Genomic DNA, 22,089 nt, shown 5'->3' with positions numbered 1-22,089 from the left:
ATGTCTGAATTTATATCTTTTGATATTGCTTATCAGAGGGAACATCTTTATTCGGTGAAGGCCAACAGAACATTGATTTCCGGTGTCCTTCTTATGGTGGGTGACTGAAAATGGTTATTTGGATCGTGGTAGTAGAAGCTGTAGAATTCAAGTCTTTTGTATTAGATTATTGAATCATGAAACCTTTTTAACGTTCTAAAAAGATGAAGGGTTTCCCCTGTAGAAATAATCAATAGAGAAATTTTAGGAATACACAGTGGAGATTTCGAGGATGTTTAGAGAGAATAATTGATAGGCTTTTTAAATAGACTTTGTGGCTTATTAAAGTTCGAGAAGTTATGGAATGCTTAATCAAGTCTGTTCACAGATTGGATACATAATATTCACAATATCGGGATATGGAAAATCTAGCTATAAGGTATATATCGTCTCAGTTTAAGATTCGAGTTGATAGTCCATTTGATAAGGTTAAATATAAGGAGAGATGTTGTGGACGCTATAGGTGAGGTTTTGACGGGGGTTAGCGAGTAGATGCCTACAGCATTTGAGGGCTAAGTAGTGATAGCGCTCTGGAAGTTATAGATGACGAGATTTTGGCTTGGAGCTATTTAGGAGAGTGTAGCTATGGGGTTCGACGATGCCTCCCTATGAATTAGTGTCTAAGCATACAAGGAACTGACTAAAATTATGTCGGGGACCAAAGAAGAGGACAAATATGTAAGAAGAGATAACTCACATATCTTCACTCATAAAGATGCCCGGCCTAAAAGATCAATCCACGCAAACGGCATACTCACACCTCTGAGCCTATTGAGTATTAAAACCTGAACCAAGGCTTCTGGTTTAGATCCTGCACGTTGAGAAAAAAAGGTGATTATTATGGTTTGCGGAAGTGTGCCACCCGTCCGCCACAAGCACTGGGATAACCAGCATGGGTCAGACACAAGCATTAATTTTTGTTAAGGATGTTTTTATCGAGTAGCCATGTCCTTAATATAAGGATTCTATTACATTTTAATGACGGTGATCAAATGCAATTAGAAAACAAGAAACAATAAATAATCGGATCCATATCAACCATCATATGCCGGAGGTAATAGCTGCTTTGTGCGGACGGTTCTCCCTATCCGCACTCCGCCACCTTAATAATCTCTCACTTTCGCATGGGACATTTTGGACATGCAAAAAATCTTTATTATTTAATGAATCAAAAGGACAAAGCAAGCTCCTGTCTTATAGGCCTTTTCCAAGCCTGTAGAAAACCTTTAGAAAAGCTGAGAGCCACACAACAAATGTTATTTACATAGAAGCATAATTGTGCATATAGATATGCCACCCATAATACCAACAAAAGGAAAGTGAGAGAAATACACAAAACCTTAAAATTAGAAGCTCCAAATACGACAATGAGGCTTATCGGATTGGCCACAAATGGAAAGCCAATCTCGCGAATAAATCAACTAAAATCAATCAGTTTCATTGAAAATGTATATCTCCATATCTTTTCTTCTGACTATCGATAAACAATGGGTGCAAAAAACGGACTGCTCATCTAAAAGAGCCCATAATATACAAGCTCACGAAACATAATATGTCTCCTAAATAATGGTATAGGTAAAGTTGGTATGGGATGTCATGGCTTGTCTGGAGCACGTTTTTGCATGGATGATTGATCCCAATTCCGATTAATGGACCTTAGTTTGTGAATATTTGTCAATTGCCTTCTTGGTGATGCATTTCAACCTACCGAAACTTTAAAGAATAATTGCCTTAAGCAGTTAAGGCTATAAAAGTTCTCACTGCCAATCCGGCAAAAAGTCATCATCTAATTAAAGACCTATGCTTAACAATAAGTTTCTCATATAACTTTTTTTTATTCATCCATGATATTCTTAAAAGAACGAATATTGCGTTTTTACCATCTAACCAAGAGTTTAGGTCATGAATCTTTTATCATAGAGAGTTCGTCTGAAATGATGCCCATAAATATTCATATACAAGAATTGTGGTGTAGAGGCGAACCATTGCAAAATTGAGACATCGTCATACCTGGCTCGTCATCTGCAATAAGTTTTTCTTTGTAGACTCACGAGTCTTTATAATAAGTTTTTGGTGTCTCCCTCGTAAATCACGAGCCTTAATAATTCCTTTGATAGAGATTAGTCGCCCTATCCCCAACGAATATATTAGTAAAAGTAAGAATTATATATACAGCCGTTGAGAAGAAAATTCAAAGGGAGATGGCATTTGATCCAACTTTCTTAAGAATTTTGAATATAGGTCAATAAGTGCAGACAATAAATCATAATGAAACATTTGAAGCTTAGCTATCATTTTGAGTCTTTAGCGGTACAAAGCGACTATACCCAAAATGGGGGTGAATTTGAATTAAGAAAATATCCATCTTCATTATTATTATCCATAGTTGATATTTATAATTTGTTAAGAATGTTTATAAAAAGAAGCAGAATGATTGATGTAATGGGACACCCATGACCATCGGTCTTTTGCCTCTGACACACTTAATTCCTCTCACTGTATGAGAAAAAATGTACGATAATTTTCACTGTCATATTGGAAACAATGGACACGAATACTTATTTGTAGATTTTTTTCATAGTATGTGAACAATGTGCGATGAGTAATCTCTATTTCACTATTTCCCGGGCATGAGAACAACACAAATGAGTACTTATTTTCATGATTTTTCTCATGGTATTGAAATAGACACACTGACTACTTATTTCACAAATTTCCCACCATGTTTGAAACAATGATATTGAATATTTAATTTTGAGAATTTACAAATTTTTACATTTTTGGCAATGATATGATGCGATGAGGCAGCAATGAAATTGAAGAACGAAAACATATTTTTTTTGTGTCTTTGCAAATATTTTATTTATTTTTTTATTTTTTCTTTTTTTTGTTAGAGAGAGAGAAGAAAGGAAACTTTATTTGTAGAGAGGAGAAGAGGAGGAAAATTAGGATGGGCAAATTATTAGCTCTGCGTAACTGGACCTATTTTTCGTCCGCGATTCCATGCGCTTTAGTGTGTTTTTTGTGCGCTTTTGATGTATTTTTGAAAAAAGAGCCTCTAATACACAATTTTAATTGCATTTAGTTTGCCTTTTTATTGAGTATTTGTAAAAAATATAATAAAAAGCGCACAACATATCTATCGGTTTATAGTATTTGTCTGGTAAATCCTCTATTATTGCCATGTTAAAGACTTAGAAGAGGAACAAGGAATAGCTAAAAGGGTGACTGTGCAAGGCGCGCTTCGGTAACGAGTGAGGTGATATAGTAGTAATAGGTGCCGTAAAGACAAGGAGCGAAAAGAGGGCTCTTGAGTTGTCTCGCGGGCGGAATTTTTATTGCGTCCTCCCACCCTCGCAATACTGAGAGATATTCAATCCTTTCTCCAGAGGAGCTAAATTCACGCTCAAAAAACGTAGAAATATCGCGGATACACAACGTACTCAATAAAATTTCACCAAACAAAACGAGGCTAGAAAATAATCCCTAACATGTAAATATCCACCTCCTCCTCCTCCAAATACCGAGTATATACCGGAATACGAGCAATATAAAAAAAATATTTCTTCCGGTTCGTTGTCCGGTCCGGTTTTCATAACCTTGCTATGATGCACCAACAGTCTTTCATAAGAGGGAATGTAGTGTCGGATGTGTGTCAGACACGAACACGCGCACGACATGCCTGGGACACGTGTTGGACATGACAATCCACGTCGGATTAAAATAATATTTGAATTAAAACGAACATGTGTGTCCTAATATTTGATAATTAAATTTATTTAAATTACAAAATTTTTATATATTAATATTATTTTTCATGTATATCCCCGTATTCACATTTTAGTGGCGCCCGTATGCTTTAGAGTTTTCATTTTCACGATCATGTTTCCATCGTCTTCTTCCTTTTTGTGACCAGACGAGTGCGGTGAGCCGACTGAGTGAGCCACTGTTCAATTGAAGCTGGGTATATCCTTGTTCCCTCGTCTTCTTTGTCTTCTCCATTCGTTCATTTTCGACACTTCGTCAATTCTGCTACTAGGCGAGGCCAACCGAGCAGGCGACGTCTCGATTTGAAGCCCGATATGTTTCGATTGAAGCAGTTTTCTCATCGTTCTCTTCATTTCCGCGTGCAGGCATCTGACTCGCTCGTCTTCTTCATTTTCGCAGGCATTAGGCATCTAAGTATTTCGACTCTTGTGCCTACTCTATCGAAGGTAGAGGAGGGTTCGATTGATCTACTATTCGATTGAAGCCCGGTATATCCCCGTTATCTCGTCTTCTTCGTCTTTCCTATTCGTTCGTTTTGGACGCTTCGTCAATTCTGCGACGAGGCAAGGCCAATCGAGCAGGTGCCTTCTCAATTCTAAGGCAGAGGAGGGAGTATGAGGTCTATATGTTCTTTTGCAGTATAATATATTGGCTTTTTTTATTTTCGCAAGCGAGGTTGCCATATTTATTATTCAAAGGTAAATATTTTTTTTATATTTATTTATATAATATCTTAATTTACAAATCACATTAAAATTGTAATGTCATATCCGCACTGTACCTATGCACTATATTTTCAAAAATAGTCGTGTCCGAGTCCATGTTCGTATTACTGTGTCAGTGTCAGCGCATCTTAATCAACTACTAAAGCAATTTCTGCCATCCTGAAATTCAATAATTTTCTCATAGAAATAGTTTAATTACTGTTGATGACTTTTCATTCATTTCTAAGAAGCACTTTCAATATTTCATCAATCTAGCTGGTATCTTCTCATGTAATGTGTTGAAGGCAAAGTTTTTGGTAAGTCATAGATGTACAAACCTTAACACTTGTTTTCCTAGGAGATTCCAATCTTCTTTGTTCATGCATGTCAACTATTTCTCCAAGATTGGTAGATGAAGTTCATTTTGCATTGCTCTCTTCAATTTGTATCTATTAGGTGTTGTTTGGTTGATAATATTTTTAGTGTATAGCAGACGCAATGGTTTTTAAATTTTGGGCATGTTTTTAGTGAATTTCAAATACACAGCTTGGGTAAAAGTGTTGCTGAACACTCATCATAGCCCATCGTCTTTTGTTGCCATCAGTCGCCTGTGCTTTGGACCACTAGTCGCCTTTTCCGCCTTTGCTAGTTCTTTTCATTTGTTATAGCCAGTGGCTGCCACTGTCATCGCTCATTGTCATCGCCTTAGCCTCCATCATCGCCTATTAGCGACCTCTACCACCACTCACTAGCATACTCTTATAAATATGAATTACTCTTATAAGAAGATGAAAAGTTCATTGTTTTTAACAAATTGATTACGAGCATCAATCAATTTTGTAAATAAAAAATAGTCATTTTAAAGCCACATTCATAACTATTAAATTTACATGATATTAACACAGTAAATCTCCAAACTCTTGTACCAACTTCTAACGAGCGTTATCCCCCTTGAAATTTGATACATTGATCAAATTTATCTCATCTTCAATACATCTCAAATTGTTACAATGACTTCATGCTAATGCTGGTACTTTGTATTACCAATATTATATCATGTTGAAAATTAAACTCCATGAATTGAAATATCTTTTTTTGCAATATCATCATCATCATCACATCATTACTATTATATTAAATTTTAAAATTAATTATTTTCCTATCGAGAGAAAATTTTAGCTTCAAAATGAGGTGAAAGTTTTTTCGAATCAATAATCTCTCCAATCAGAGAGAGTCAAGCCCCTTGTAAGAGGAAGGCCAAAATTCAACTATAAAGATTAAAAATCTTGGTAGTCACTTAGAACTCCATCTATAGGGTGCTTTGGCACTCCAAGTAGAGAAAATATTAAAGCTAGTAAAGGGAGACTACTTTGCATATACAATACATCATCAGGCCTCTTTTAAGCATTAGAATCAGATGTACGAAAGAGAAATTAAGAGATTTGGACTTATTCTATTACTATGAAGGACAATTTGTTTCAATTGGTGGATGAGCATTGGAGCATGCAAGGGAGGTATGCAACGACTATTCACGATAGTATTTTAACTAGAGCATACTTATGAGGAATTATGCGCTGCCTATACAAGATAACAAGGGATTTTTGTATTTATGGAAAAAAATTCTAAAAAAAGAAAAAAAATTCTCAAAAATTTATATAAAAAATAAACATATAATGTGCCTCTGTAATGAGGCGCATCTTAAAATGCTTGCTAGCGCCAGCTAGCGTCATCATCAGTGGGGTTGAATAGGCTTGTTCCGGCTTTTGGGAGTCTCCAAAAACTACTTTTCAATATTCTGAACTTAATATTGATACTTCTAAGCCCAATGAAGTCTTTATCATCAAATTCAAGCAGACTTGAAGAGTTCGAAGCAATTTTTTTTAATAATTCTTGCTCTAATCGATATGCTAACTTTATGAAAGGTAAAATAATTTTACATCGCAAAGTTGTTTGAAGATTTAATATAAATTTTTATACAACACAAGCTTTAAGATCTGAAAATTTAGGGGGGAGGGGGGGGGGGAAGGAATATATTTTCAAAAAATTTAATTGATCAACATAAATGTCTCGACAAAGAATTCTATCGATATCATAAGTGATCTAATCTTGAGTCTAAATGAACCCAAATCAAGCACTTAAAACATATTTAGAAACTTTAAGACATAAATTGGAGGATATAATCAAGTTGAGTGGACTAATAGGATGAATTTAATAAACCTAATATTATTCAATTATGATGAGGTCATTAAGGTACTGAAATGCTTAATAAATGACATATGATCAAGGAGATTAATATTAGTCGTTTGATGGAATGTTTGGATTCTAATCAAATTTATCAAAATGCCCTTTTAAAAAAATTATAAATAGCTCTCCTTTTTCTACATTTTTTTGGGTGGGGTGTGGAGGGATTCGAGAGCTGGGAGAGCTAAAGAACTCTATTTTATATTTTTCGACAATCAATGTTAACAACCACCATTAGCAATTGCCGCCATCATCAACATCACAATCCGTTGTTCGACTTCAACTATCTACTTGTGGTGTCCCGACTTCGATAATCCATATATAAAAATTAGTTAATTGTGTAATCTCGTCATTATGGAAAAGAGCGGATTTTTATATCTAACAATTATATAGTGGATTGTTGCAACTAACCTAAGCCTTGTGGGGTTTTTCTCATCTTAGATTTTTCCATATAAAAACTTATGGATTCTTCTTCAAACTTTATATGTGCTTGCATAATTTATTGTTGTCTATCATCGGCCACCAACCATCGTCATTGACTACATCCGATGAATTGTTTTTTCATATGCATTGCTATTTTAATTTGCATTTCCTTCAAACCAAACAAAATTAAGATCCTGCGTTTGTTGTATATTCAACCAAACAACTGAAAAGTATTTTCATTACACTAATTTTACTTTACACTACATTCTTTAATGTGCATTCCTTTCTCATTAAACCAAGCTGCCCCTTATGTCCAAAATCTTTTTCATTAAATAGGTCGATTCCACCTTTCTCTCTCTTGCTTATTACTCTTTGTTTTCACTTAAAAATTCATGGTTGTCTTTGATATCAATTGCCATGGAAGGTTGGAAATTAACTGAGGGAGCAATAGCAAAGATGAAAAATATTTATTGAAAAGTAAAAATAGAACAATGAAATTTATATTTTGAGGAGATTGAATTACTTCCATCCATGACCACACAAATAAAATATTCCACTGTAAGAGAGGGTGCATAAAAAATTTCACTTAGTCATGTATATTTTTGGAGATTAATAGAATATCAAACAATAAAGTAAGAGATTTGGAGGAAAAGAGACCAAGAATTTAGGTCATTTTTCTCTCTTCACACTAACAACATATATTTTGAATTATAGAATCATCTTTTGCTTTTCTATAACATATTTTTACTAACGCCATGCACTTGTTTTGTGACAAATGGACGCATGGCTAGAAATGAAAGAGTCATATAGTTTCCTATATTTCTTTCTTTCTTTTTTTTTTTTAAAGAAAAAAATCAAAATGATCCCTTGACTTTTTATAAAAGAGCAAAATAGTTTTCAATTATATTAAAGTACAATTTAGTTCCCCAACTCCTTAATGAGGAATCAAGATAGTCCCAGCAGATTATTTTGATTCCTTTTTAAAGGCTTGATGGATCAAAATAGCCTTTTAATATAGTTGGGGACTATTTTGATCCTTTGTAAAGAGTCAAGTGACTATTTTTATCATTTTCGCTTTTTTTTCTCTTCCTCTTTCTTCTTCTCTTCCCTTCTTTCTTTTCTCTTTTTGCTTTTCAATCCCATAGGCCCACCTTTTTCTTTTCCTAGCCAAGTGAAAAATATCCGCAACCCTCCCTTTTAATCCTTAATTCTGAAGTCAAGCCAGAACTATCCAACTACCAAGTAAAATTAATGCTGGCTTCCAATTGGTTTTTTGGGTTTCTTGGAATAAGAGTCGAGCACATAAAAATTCAGAATAAAATCAATTTTTAAATTTCTATTTCAAACTAATTGATAATTAACAGAATTGCAAAAAACATCCTTTAGCTATCGAAAAAGATATAAATTATTTAGCTTTTTTCGTAAACTATCTAGCTTGAATTTTGTGTTCATCATGTAACGAAATTCTCCAATTAGGAGTATTTTGTGGCCTTTGGTTGATGAAGTGCGATGGTTGTGATATGAAGATTTCTTTAATCAAAATTATATTTCCCAAAAGCTAATAAAAAAGCTCCAAACTTGTTAGAATTTGTCTCAATTTGAAATTGGTTCAACTCAATTTCTAGTCAATGTCGAGTTTCATTTCAAACTCAAAACTGATTTCAAGTCAATTTTGAGTTTGCTTTGACTTATTTGAATATAGATTGAGTCGTCTCAAAATCTGATTCGATATAAAATATCTAAATAAAATATATAATATAGATAATAATACATGGTGTATTATTTTGGGTCGAGTCAACTTGATGCTAAGTAATTTTTATTTTGAACCGTGTTCAACTTGTGCATTTATTCTCAACTTGAAATGTTTAAATTTTGTTTGCCTTAGCCTCAATTAGTTGATTAGGTCGACGACCCATGAAGTGGCCGCTACCTTGGCATAGTTTTCAAAGCTAAACGTAGCTTACTGGATAAGTTTGGTGTTTTTATTCTGGAGTGGCTGTAACTAAAGAAACTGGATTTTGTCGTGTTGGTCCAGTTTGCAGCCATGTATCTTAACATGAATTTCAACTTATTGAGTTTTTCAAATGTGGGCCAGCATGAAGACAACTGTCTGTTTTAACTAATTTGGTTCGACTGGGACTAATTTGACTCAGGTTTTCGTTAACCAAATTTATTTTATTTGACCTGGAATTGAACCGAGGTTAATTTGGGTCAAGAGGTTTGACTTAGGCATTGGAACCGGAAGTGAATCAGAATTAAATCAAGTAAACCATTTTGCATTGGAGTGAATCTAATATTTTGGAATGGTGGTGATTGCGTCGTGCTTAGAGGACTTGCATTGCGGTGGGAGCGATGATGATGGAAGCAGCGATGGTCATCTTTGTGAAATCTGCCTCAGAAGCATTATGCCCTCAGCTAAACTAAAGAGAACTGGCCCCCGTGTCCCTTGGCGTTATTTTCATTGTAAAGCAAATATTGGCACCACCAAATTTGCTTGAACAAATTTTCCATGGATGTGGCTAGGCCTAGCCTTGGCATAATTTTCTATAATTCTGGTAGATTTCTGTACCATCTGCACTACATGGAAAACGTTAGAATTGTATGCACTGGAGCAACAAAATTGGTTACATCGTTTTCCTGAGGAATTTTCCTGTGAAACTTGCTGATGGCACCAGCAAATTTGCTTGAACAATGTTTCCATGGATGCGACTAGAGGCCTAGCCTTGGCATAATTTTCTTTAATTTTGATAATTTTTGTACTATCTGCACTGTACGGACAACTTTAGAATTGTATGCACTGGGGCAACAAAATTGGTTTATTAGATTTCCCGAGGAATTTTCCTGTGAAACTTGCTGATGGTTATCTTGACTTACGAAAGAATTTTGTTTGACCGGTCCATTGGATCGGTCAGATTCCGCCTCTCGTGTACGTCTCTTGAACCGCCGAGTCAAAGGGAGCTGTTTAGGAAGGATTTTTGAGGGAGTTAGGAGGGAAATTTGAATGTAGGGACTGTTTAGAGATTTTCTTTTTGATTGTGTGCATTATATAGTTTGTTTTTCTAGGATTAGGGCATCTTGAATTTGGCGGAAATTTGAGATCTATGAGTTTCTTTGGGCTCTAGTAGCATCTAGGGATTTGGGAGAGAGATCCTCATATCGAATAGAGGATCAATTGTATCTTGGTAATTTCCGTCTGTACCTTTGATTATTGCAATAAAAACTACTGGTTTTTCTGATTTTTGTTCAGTTTGGAAAAGTTTTTCTTGCTGTTTTTTCGAAATTGATATGAATTACTTTAAAACATCAAGTGTTTCCTATCAAATTCATAAATAAAAATGTTAGACCTTTTTAAGAAGGGGTCTGTAATTTGTAATTTGTTTGAAGGATTTGTGAAGTTTTTACTGCCATTAAAAGAAGAAAGTGCTGATACATTTTGATCCTAATATTATTGTTATACAGATAGATTGTTCACAAGGTCATCCTAAGATTCATTAAGTGGACCTTGGAAATGTTCAATAATATTCCTTGGTTCCTTTGAAATTCATCTAGCCTTTGTTAAAAAAAAACAACTCAAATTAATTTAAGAGTTAACATTAGCCAGACCAATTTCCTTGTATCTCTGTGCTTAGTGACTTCTGGGAATCAATCTCTTGTCTCTAATTCCTAGAGAGCACAGAGAAAATATGATGGATTAAAGTTAAACGCCAAAGATATCTGATAAATTGAGTGTAAGGCAGGTTCTTAAAAAAAAAAGTTCTGAATTTGGTGTCTTTTGCATGGCCGGCAGGTTGACTAACTGATAGGTTTATTAGATTTCAAGAGTAAGGGTAGGTTATATATTCCATACTCTAGTTTGGCATGATTGAAATCATCAAATTTTTTGCTTCATATATTTAGTTCCTTCTGTTTTTCATCAAGTTTTTTAAAAATACATTAATTCTTAAAGTTTCACATACATTGCCTGCTCTTTCTATATATACTCTCCCTTTTTTTTATATTTAATAAATAGGAATCTTTTATATGCTCTTCCAGTGCATGAGAATGAATTCTCAAATTTATTTGTAGTTAGCAAATGTAGAATTTAATGATAAGTTGCCTATTGTTTTATCTTGGATAGTATAATTATGTTTCCACTTTGAACAGCGTTACTTTTCACACCTTAATCATGACTGTTTTCATTTATTTTAAAATATGCAACCGAAATCCCTACTTTGTTCATCCATCTTTCATGTCACTTTGGCAACTAGTAACCTCAACTAATAATGTAAAATGATATTTGATGTTCTTTGGTATGCCTACTTTATTTTCTTGCACGTTCTACATACCATACAGACTTTTGCTACTACAATAAGTACAAAATCAGATGCTTCTTGTGATATGTTTCTAGGTCCATTGTCATTCTGTTTGTGTAAGCTTTTTCGCAATTGATTTTATGCCTGATTTTTCTACTAAATCCATTAGTGTTTCGCTTCTTTTATCTAGTCTTGCTACAGCTTTAACTATTATTCATTCAAGGTAATCTATGGTACTATTAGTGGTTGTAGGAAAGACATTTGGATTAATTCTTGGTACAACAATTAATTAAAACCTAAGAGACTGAGGTTTTATTTGGGACGGCTTTCTTACTGCTTCTTAAAACAACTTTCTAGTATAAAGTTTTTAATTTTTGTCCTAAAAAGCTGATTTAAAAAACAGTAAGAAAGCCGTCCCAAACGAAGCCTGAATCTTCCCATTGTCACAATATTTTCTTTTTCTTAATTTTTGTATGAACTTCTGAAACATATATGGGTTTTCTGAATGATGCAGAAGGCCTCCCAGTTTGTGGCTCGCTCTGCCCGTCTTAAAGCAATTTCACTGGTTCGTTACATGCCACTTATGCGGCCTTCTCTTCCAGCTAGTGGTGCCACTCAATGGGCGGCTCTGCCCCTAAGATGAGTTCTGGAGCTTTTGAGATGGCAGAAGAGACTTTCTCTTTTATGAAGACAAGGATACACAATATCATGCATTCTGTACCCATGTTTTATAGCTTGTGATGATTCTTCTTTCTGAACTGAAGTTCTTTGTGATTATTACTCTCTTTCTTAATGTGTTGTTTACTTCAAGTTTACATTGAAATCAATCTGCTTCTATGTATCACTCTCTTTCTTAATATGGTTCTTCTTTATGAATTCTCAATCTCCATTTGCTCCTTTCACGCATTGTGTGAAAATTTAGAAGAGATAATAGTGGCGGCGGTGGTGGCTGGCGATCGGCGGTGATTTGTCTCTTATAGTATACAATTATCATGATATTTGTGAAGCTGTTTGACATGATTTGGGCTGGTATCACTCTATATAAATTCATTAAGTTAATCAACTCTTTACACAACGCAGTTGCTAAAATGTGTTTCTTTTTGGCATTCGGGCTGGGGCTCGCGAAAGCTGCAAATGTTCGTTTAGACTCGAGATGGCCTTAGTATTTTGCCATGTTAATGTTGGAACTTCTCAATTTTTATCATTTGGCGATCAATTACTAGTACAAAATAGGAATAATAATCCGAATATTGCTACTCAACTTATAGAGGAACAACTTGTTAAGGCTAAGAAGTTTCCATAAATCTATTTAAAGCTCCATAATTATCATAGTTAATCAGTGCCTTCCGAACTAATTGCTGGATTATGATACTTATATTATTATTATATCATTGAAGTTTCCACAATTTTTTTTTTTGGGAAATTTTGGGGCCATGGCCCATAATTTTCATTGATGAATAAAAGATTATAAATAATGATGAATACAAGTAAATGACTATCATACATAAGCAGAAAACAAAAACTTATGTAGGATCTATGAAGAAACCTCAACTATACCCACTAATACAATAAAAAGTAATACAAGGTTAAAAAACAAAAAGCTGCTAGCCAAAAAAACGGTCACAATCAAAGAACTTGACTGATCCAAAAAGACATGGGTCTGCAGAAAGAGAAACCAATCTCCAATCCAGGCTTTGAGCAGAAGAACATTCCAGCTTGCACGAGCCGAAGGTGAAGAGTAGAATTCCTGAAAAATAAAAAACATGAAGTGCAAAAACTGCAGCAAGAAGCAGAACCAAATGATACCATATAGCTCCAGATTATAATTAACCAGCTCCAATACACATTTAACCAGGACTCAGAGAAAAGAGAGATGACCGAAAAAAATTCCCCTGGTTGCCCGAAGACCTTCCAAGGGGGATTATCAAATTGAATTGAAAAGGAGCTTCATCATTGTCCTGGTTAAAGATCCAGCCCACCAGCAAGCCACAGCAACCGAAAGATCCATATAATCAGAAATTCCCCAACAGCACATCAGAATTTCTCCATTTACAAACTCTGCCAATTACCACTTTTTTCACAAAAAACTTAAGAAAAGAGGAACTGCGGAAAATACTGCCAAATCTCCGATTATTCCTCTCCCTCAAGATTTGATAAATTAAAGTGCAAATCGTCAACAAGTAGAAATTCAATGTATTGTGTGATCCAGAAAATTCAATCTCCATCCAATGAAACAGTTGCATGATAGTAGTCCGTAACAGAAAATTCATAGTACCAGGTATGAGAGAATTGAGAATCGTAAAGGAGTAAGGGCAATAAAAAAAAAGGTGATTAACAGATTCAGGTGCAGAGTGACACAAAGAGCAATTCACCGGAACATAAATGTTTCTCAGCCTTAAAGCATCTTGGGTTTTCAAACCCCCAACCATGGCAAGCCACACATAAACCGAATGTTTAAGCATGTTCTTTTTATGCCAGATAAAATTATACCAATTACTATCAGATAAATCATAGTAGAAATCCTTGACAAAATCTCTAAATTTAGAGTGAGCACAATCCTTCCAAAGCAAGCAAGCACCATCAGACTCCAGAATTTGAAAACTGCAAACTGCATTTTTCAAAATCTGAGGAGTATTATTGCTAAAAACCCAGTTTAAATTGGATATGTAATTCTTCAGATACGGAAATATGAAACAGTCCAGAGAAGCACCACCCACATAATCAGCCAGAGTTGAATTGCTGCACCAATGATCCCAATGCACAGAGATGGGTGCATTAGGAGTAATAACGAATTTGAATTTCATCTTTATACTAGCAGCAGTCTTACAGACATTAATCCAGAATTTGCTATCTTTAGGAGTAGTAGGTTTCCAAGGGGAAATATACTGAGCAGATAGCCAAGTGGATAGAGGAGAAGGACAGTTATACATACGCTGGATCACAGAGCAGTTAAAAGCAAATTGAAGAGCAGCTATAGAAGGAATACCCAATCCCCTTTCTGTTTAGGCAAACAAACAGTGTCCCACGAAACCATGTGTAGTTTATTTAGGCTGGTAATGTCTCCAAAAAATAGAAATTTGGAACAAGTTTTCCTATAAAACTTAAAAACTGTCTTAGGTAGAATAGATCCTCTAATCCAATAGGCAATGGTGTTCTCAATAGTGAATTTTAAATAATGTAATCTACCAGCAAAAGATAAAAGATTCGCCTTCCACCCTGTAAATTTCTTGTGCAGTTTATCCATCAGAGGCAAAAAATCCTCAACTTTTAATCTAGTAAAAGAAATGGGAATGCCAAGATAGGTTAACTTTGAACTGACATTTGTAATAGAGAGTGCTTGGCAAAGCATATCCTGATTCCTTTGATTCTTAGAGAACATAATAGAACATTTATCATAATTTATATGCAGTTCAGTAGCATTTGCAAAATCCTTAAGAATAGAAGAGAGGATTTTACAATTGTCAATTGTAGCATCACCCAAAATTAACACATCATCCGCATACAAAAGATGTGATAAATGATAGTTATCAGTTTTGAAACCTTTAAAACCTCTTTCATCAAGAAGATTAGACAAAGCATCCATAACTAAACAAAAAAGGTAAGGGCTAAGGGGGCACCCTTGCCTAAGACCAGCAGAAGAGGAAAAGAATCCTTCCAAAGCACCATCAATGATGACAGAGAAGTTAACATTTGTAATACAAGCCTTAATCTAGCTAATAAAAGGCTTAGGAAATCCTTTTTACAGAATCAAAGGCTTTTTTGATATCTAATTTAGCACAAAAAATGTTACCAACCCTTCCCTTATTGACCAAAGAGAGAATATCATTAGCTAAAAGAATACTATCAGTCGAAATTCTAGCCTTCACAAAGCCAGCTTGAGTATCTTTGATAATAAGGGGCATAATCGGATTCATTCTACCAGCAATTATCTTGGCTATAATTTTATAAAGGGTGTTGCAAAGAGAGATGGGCCTATAATCTAAAATAGAAGCAGCATTATGATGTTTTGGAATGATTGCAAGAGCAGTAGCTTTAATTCCACTTGGAAGATAACCTTTAAGAAAGAAAAATCTAATAGCTTTGCATACAAGAGGACCAATAATGTGTCATGCCGATTTATAAAAATGATAATTAAAACCATCTGGCCCCGGTGAAGATTTGGAAGAGCCTTTAAAAACTGCAGCTTTAATCTCATCATCCAAAATCGGAGAAACAAGCAGATTAGAATAAAATTCAGGAATGGGAGCACCAATAGGAAAAGAATCCAAATTCCTACCAGAAGGAGGAGTAGGATTAAACAAAACCTGAAAGTGGTTCGTAATGGATTTAATCACATCTTCCTTAGCAATACTCGGATTGGAAGAAAATAAATTCACCAAAGATTTAGAGCTACCAAAACGACTCTTGATTTTACCATATAGAAATTTAAGGTCATCTTCACCATGTTGTAACCAATTTAGTTTTGCTCTTTGAATAATCCAACTAGCTTGTTTGGAAGAGACATAAGAAATTTCCAAATTGATGTCTTTAAGGGAAGTGCCTAGAGATCAATCCAAAGGATTAACCATAAGTAGATCCAAAATGTCCTGTTGCTTAGCATGAAGATAATCTAACTGAAGATTAAGAGAGTTAGCATTTGCCCAATCTTGATTCTTAATATCACCTTTTAGTTGTTTAAGAACATTACAGAGATGAGATAGCGGGTTACAAACTAAAGGCAAAGAGAAAGCATTTAAGAGATAGACCCAATATCTATCATAATTAGTCCAGAAATTCTTAAACAAAAAATGATGGTGTGACTTTAAGGTGATTCAAGAATGCAAGATAATGGGGGAATGGTCCGAACAGGATGGGTTCTGAAAAGAGCAGTAAGCATTAGGAAACTTCTCTACCCACTCCTCATTAACAAGAACACGGTCTAATTTTATAAAGATAGGATTCGCAGTTTGTTGATTATACCAAGTATAGAAGTTACCCACTGAATGCAAGTCCACCAAACTGTTTGCAAAGATTATGTTATTAATATCAACCAGATTGGAATGATGAATAGCAGAGCCACCAGATTTTTTATTAGCAAACCTACAACAATTGAAATCCCCCAAAATTGCCCACGGCATAGCAGGAGAAGGAGCAACCATGTTTAAAGTAGACCAAAGATCCTTTATGTCAGAAGCATTATTAGAGGCATATACTATAGAAATCTGAAAAGGAGGGAGATTTCCAATAGTAACCGTCCCATTGATCAGTTGCGGGGTGATGAGAGTTGGTGCAAAAATTAATTTATTGGCATCCCATTTAATCCAAATCCTCCCAGAGGAAGAAAGATTAAAGTTGTGTATACTAGCTTCATTCGAAAAAAGTAAGTGGGAAGAGTCAAAAAAAGGTTCAAGAAGAGAAGGGGCATGAATGCGGGTTTCCAGCAGACAAAACAAATCAAGCTTGAAAGAATTAATAAGCCTTTTACAGCTTAACACTTTTTCAAGCCGGTTAAAACCTCTTACATTCCACACACCTATGGAAGGAAGAGACATTAAATATTGGTTTGAGGATGGGATTTTTTACTCTGCTTACCCTTTGCAGATTTTTTGGAATTGTCGGAAGTAGATTGTTTTTTGCTTTTCCCCGCCTATTTCTGAGAAATCCCAACATCATTAGAACATTCAACCATATAATCTTGTGGCTCCGAGTCAATTTGAGAGTTTAAGATCTCAAATTTGTTAGGCGACGTGATGCTAGTAGACGGTTTAGTAGTGATGGTCAACAGAGACGATGAAGATTCAGAAATTTCTTCAGTAGAAATATTCAAATTTGGAATGTTAGCTACTAAGACTTCATCCATAGGATCATCCTTAGGTGATCCAGATTGGGGTGGCTTTGCAAAAGATTGATTCTCTACAGATTCAGATGCAGCCTGAGCATTGACTTTGTTGGTCGGAGGAGGGGGAGAATGAACTTGGTAATGAAGGTGTTGGCCAATACTGTTGGTGTCACAACCCAACATGACTGGGACGGATCCCGCTCGCATCGGGTCGCGATGGAGCCAACAAATCCAGGATCTGGCTTTGGAATTTGCTTCAAAACTTTCTTCCAAATATAACACAGACAGAAAAACACAGAGCTACTATAAACATCCAAACACAGCGCAGTTCATCTATCTTTTCTTTCATCAAAATAATCATATACATATACAGTGCATGGCTTCAGACAGAAGGAACAGAACAGAATAGAACAGAAAAGCCATGACTGTACAAAAAAATAAAAAAGTATCAAGTACCTAATCACAGATCAGACTCTAGACTGCTAATCCACGACTTCCTTCCCTTTCCCAGAACCTGAAAACCACACAGAAAACAAGGATGAGCTAACAGCTCAGCAAGACATCAATCACCAATCAAAATCATCAGAAACCCACATCAGAAATCACATCAGAGAAGTATCCTTATAGAAATCAAACAATCGTACAGAAATCGTACAACAGACAGAACATATAACAGCTCAATCAGAATCAAACATCGGATACGAAAGACTGAAGTCATATCAAATCAGAGTTCAGAACAGATATCATAAAGCTTTCAAATCACAGAGCAGACAGAATCGTACGGAATAATCAGAGTCGTACAGAAATCATAAATTAAATAATTCACAGAACATATTCAGATAATTCATAAAACAGATCAGATAAGTCACAGAACAGATTATCAAATATCAAACAACAGATTTCAGATAACATCAAATTTCAGATTTCAGATATCCCTGACACAGACAGAATCTCAATGAATTTTGGCCCCTTATGCCTCCCTTCCCTGAAACAGAGGTTCCGGAACAGAACTTATTTTCAGATTTCAGAGCTCATTTCATATTCAGAATTCCCTGACCCAGACAACGGAATCACATAGGATTCCGGCCCCTTATAACACCCTTCTGATAGCACAAATACATCAAATATCAAAATCATCTTATTTCAGAAAATTCAAAAATCGTACGAAAATTCAGCGGCATAACGGCAGTATACGGAATTTACACAAAATTCACAGATTCAGAAATTTACCAAATTACCACAGAACATTCACAACAACATTGTAAGACTTTCATTGTACTGCTTGATAATTTGCAGTTCAATCAAAACACCGCAGAATCCAAAATGTCTGGTACAAATCTTCCAGAAAATACTCAAAACGTGCATAATTATCATCTCAGAGACATACAAAAAGTTACGCGGTAAAACCTTTAGCAGTGCAAAATAAAATCAATTATTCGCTAACGGAAACAAAGTTCAGAACAGAAAATGCGTCAAAAATCTCGTTTCTGAAAATTGAGAAAGGCGAAATGTGCCTTACCTTGAGTCGGTCAACTTCTCTAACTACCACAACGGACGAAAACAGACCGAAGTCGCTCAAAAATCCTCTTTTCCTTCTTTTCTTTCGTTTTTCTCTCTCATGGACGTCATTTTCTTTCCAAAATATCTTATTTTCTTATATATCAAAACTGATCGTCTCGGACGATCGCAACTTCGTCCCGGGACGATTTGGCTCTGGACGAATTTCGTCCAAACGAAATTAATTATCGACACGGACGACTTAGGCTCTGGACAAATTTCGTCCAGACGAAATTAATTATCGTCCCGTACGATCTGCTCTCGGGACGATTTTCGTCCAAACGATCCAACTTTCGTCTAGACGAACCATGCAGCCAAACATGTTTTCCTGCACAACCTGTACCGATCATCCCGAACGATCGAACTTCGTCCGGACGAACTTGGAAGCAAAAAAGATCTTTACAATCTCTCCAACTTCAAAAAAATGTCGTCCTCGACATTGCCAAACCAAAACTCAGTCAGAAAAGATACGGATATGCTTGCCTCATATCCGACTCCTTCTCCCACGTCGCTTCTCGTGCTGTTCGGTGCTTCCACTGAACTTTAACCATAGGAATTTGTTTACTTCTTATCTTACGTACATCATAAGCCAAAATCAACTCAGGTTCTTCTTCATACCTCAGATTCTTCTGAATTTCCACTTCATCAGCAGGCAATTTCTTCCCAGAATAAGATATCCACTTTCTCAAAGTAGATACGTGAAAACATTGTGCACATCAGACATCTGCTCAGATAGTAACAGTCTGTAAGCAGACTTTCCAATCCTTTCAAGGATTTCAAAAAGTCTGACATACCTTGGACTAAGCTTGCTCATCCTTCCAAATCTGCTGACTCCTTTCATCGGACTGACTTTGACATACACAAAGTCACCAACTTGAAATTCCACAAACCTGTGCTTCTGATTGTAATACTTCTGTTGTCGATCTTGTGCAGCTTTCAATCTTTTTTTAATCAAGTTGATTTTCTTAACAGTTTCATCCACAAATGTAGCACCCATTTCTTGTCTATCTCCTACCTCAGTCAGAGTCAAAGGAGTTCTACACTTCCGGCCATACAAAGCTTCATAAGGTGACATACCAATACTGGACTGAAAATTATTATTATAAGCAAATTAGATCAAAGGAATATGATCTTCCCAGCTTCCTCCAAAATCCAAAACACATAATCTCAAAAGATCTTTCAGAACTTGGATAGTTCTCTCAGACTGTCCGTCAGTCTGCGGGTGAAAAGCCGTACTGAAATGTAACTTCGTACCCAATCCTTACTGAATACCCTTCCAAAGTCTGGAAGTAAACCGTCCGTCTCGATCAGGTACAATCACCTTAGGCACACCGTGCAATCTGACGATTTCCTTCACATATACCTGTGCCAACTTATCCACCGGATCCATTTTCCTGACCTGAAAAAAATGTGCAGACTTCGTCAATCGATCCACAATCACCCAAATGGCATCGTGTCCTTGCCTTGATCGAGGAAAACCCATAGGAAAATCCATCGTTACCTCCTCCCATTTCTACTCAGGGATCGGCAACGACTATAAAAGACCTCCTGGTCGTTGATACTCTGCCTTCACTAACTGACAGGCTTCGCATTTCGAAACAAAATCTGCTACATCCTTTTTCATTCCTGGCCACCAGAACAAATTCTTCATGTCTCCATACATCTTGCCAATTCTCGGATGAATCGTATAGCCTGAATGATGTGATTCGTACATAATCTCTTTTCTCAGATCTCCAAACACAGGAATCCACAACTTGTTCTTGCAGAAAATAACACCAGAATCAGAAACTAAAAGTTCAGGCTTCTTACCAGATTCAATCTGAGTAATCAACTTCAAGTAATCAGAATCCGACTTCTGAGCTTCTTGAATCCTTTTTTCCAGGGAAGACTGAATGTTCATCTGAGTCAAAACAACAGAATCCGCACCAGTAGAGGAAATCACCTCTAACTGTAAGCTTTCTATGTCTCGTATCAGATACTCATCAGAAGTGAGCTGAATACCTGATAATCCAGAAGACTTCCTGTTCAAAGCATCTGCTACCACATTAGCCTTGCCAGGCTGATATTGAATCGTCAGGTCATAATCCTTGATCAACTCAAGCCACCTTCTTTGTCTCAAATTCAGGTCATTCTGAGTGAATATGTACTTCAAGCTCTTGTGATCCATAAAAATCTCACATCTGACGACATACAAGTAGTGACGTCAAATCTTCAAAGCAAACACAACTGCAGCCAACTCCAAATCATGCGTCGGGTAATTCTTTTCATGTGGTTTCAACTGTCTCGAAGCATATGCAATTACCCTACCATGCTGCATCAGAATACAGCCCAAACCTTTCAGTGAAGCATCACTGAACAACTGAAATCCTTCCGTACCTGATGAAAGTGCTAACACTGGAGCTGAAGTCAAACAATCCTTCAACTTCTGAAAACTAGCTTCACACTCCAATGTCCAAATAAAAGCTACTGACTTCTGAGTCAGTCTCGTCAGAGGCGTAGAAATCTGAGAAAATCCCTTCACAAATTTTCTATAATATCCGGCCATGCCTAAGAAACTACATACCTCAAATACCGTAGTAGGCCTTGGCCAATCAGCAACAGCTTGAATCTTCTGGGGATCAACAGAAATACCTTCACCGCTCACCACATGCCCCAGAAAAGAAATGCTCTTCAGCCAGAATTCACACTTGGAAAACTTAGCATATAGCTGATGCTGCCTCAAAGTCTCCAACACAATGCTCAAGTGTCTAGCATGATCTTCCTCAGAAGCAGAATACACCAGAATATCGTCGATAAAGACGATCACAAACTGATCCAGATACTACTTGAGCACTCTGTTCATCAGATCCATGAAAATAGCAGGTGCATTGGTTAACCCAAAAGGCATAACAAAAAACTCATAGTGCCCGTACCGAGTACTGAAAACTATCTTCAACACATCAGATTCCTTCACTTTCACCTGATAATATCCAGATCTCAAATCAATCTTCGAAAATACAGAAGAGCAAGAAAGTTGATCAAACAAGTCATCAATCCGTGGTAATGGATATTTATTCTTGATCGTGACTTTATTCAAATCCATGTAATCAACACACATACGGAGCGTTCCGTCCTTCTTCTTCAAAAACAATACAGGTGCTCCCCAAGGAGAAACACTAGGATGCACAAATCCTCTATCCACTAACTCCTGGAGCTGAACTTTCAACTCAGAAAGTTCCTTCGGTGCCATCCTATCCGGAGCTTTCGA

At 36.0% G+C, this 22,089-nt stretch overlaps 1 protein-coding gene across 1 annotated transcript in view; it reads left to right on the top strand.

The window, feature by feature from the left end:
• LOC110099545 overlaps positions 1-12,350 on the top strand; it is a 31,283-nt gene extending 18,933 nt beyond the window's left edge. The window contains exon 2 of the mRNA XM_020826740.2: positions 11,982-12,350. Within this exon, the coding sequence (XP_020682399.1) occupies positions 11,982-12,110 (129 nt within the window). The 3' untranslated portion in view covers positions 12,111-12,350. The remainder of the gene's footprint in view (positions 1-11,981) is intronic.
• Positions 12,351-22,089: the final 9,739 nt, after the last annotated feature.

This window comes from Dendrobium catenatum, unplaced genomic scaffold, assembly GCF_001605985.2.
Source record: "Dendrobium catenatum unplaced genomic scaffold, ASM160598v2 original_scaffold_62511, whole genome shotgun sequence".
In the NCBI taxonomy this organism is placed as follows: domain Eukaryota; kingdom Viridiplantae; phylum Streptophyta; class Magnoliopsida; order Asparagales; family Orchidaceae; genus Dendrobium; species Dendrobium catenatum.
The sequence above is the reverse complement of the archived record's forward strand: the minus strand, read 5'-3'. Positions and strand labels throughout refer to the sequence as shown.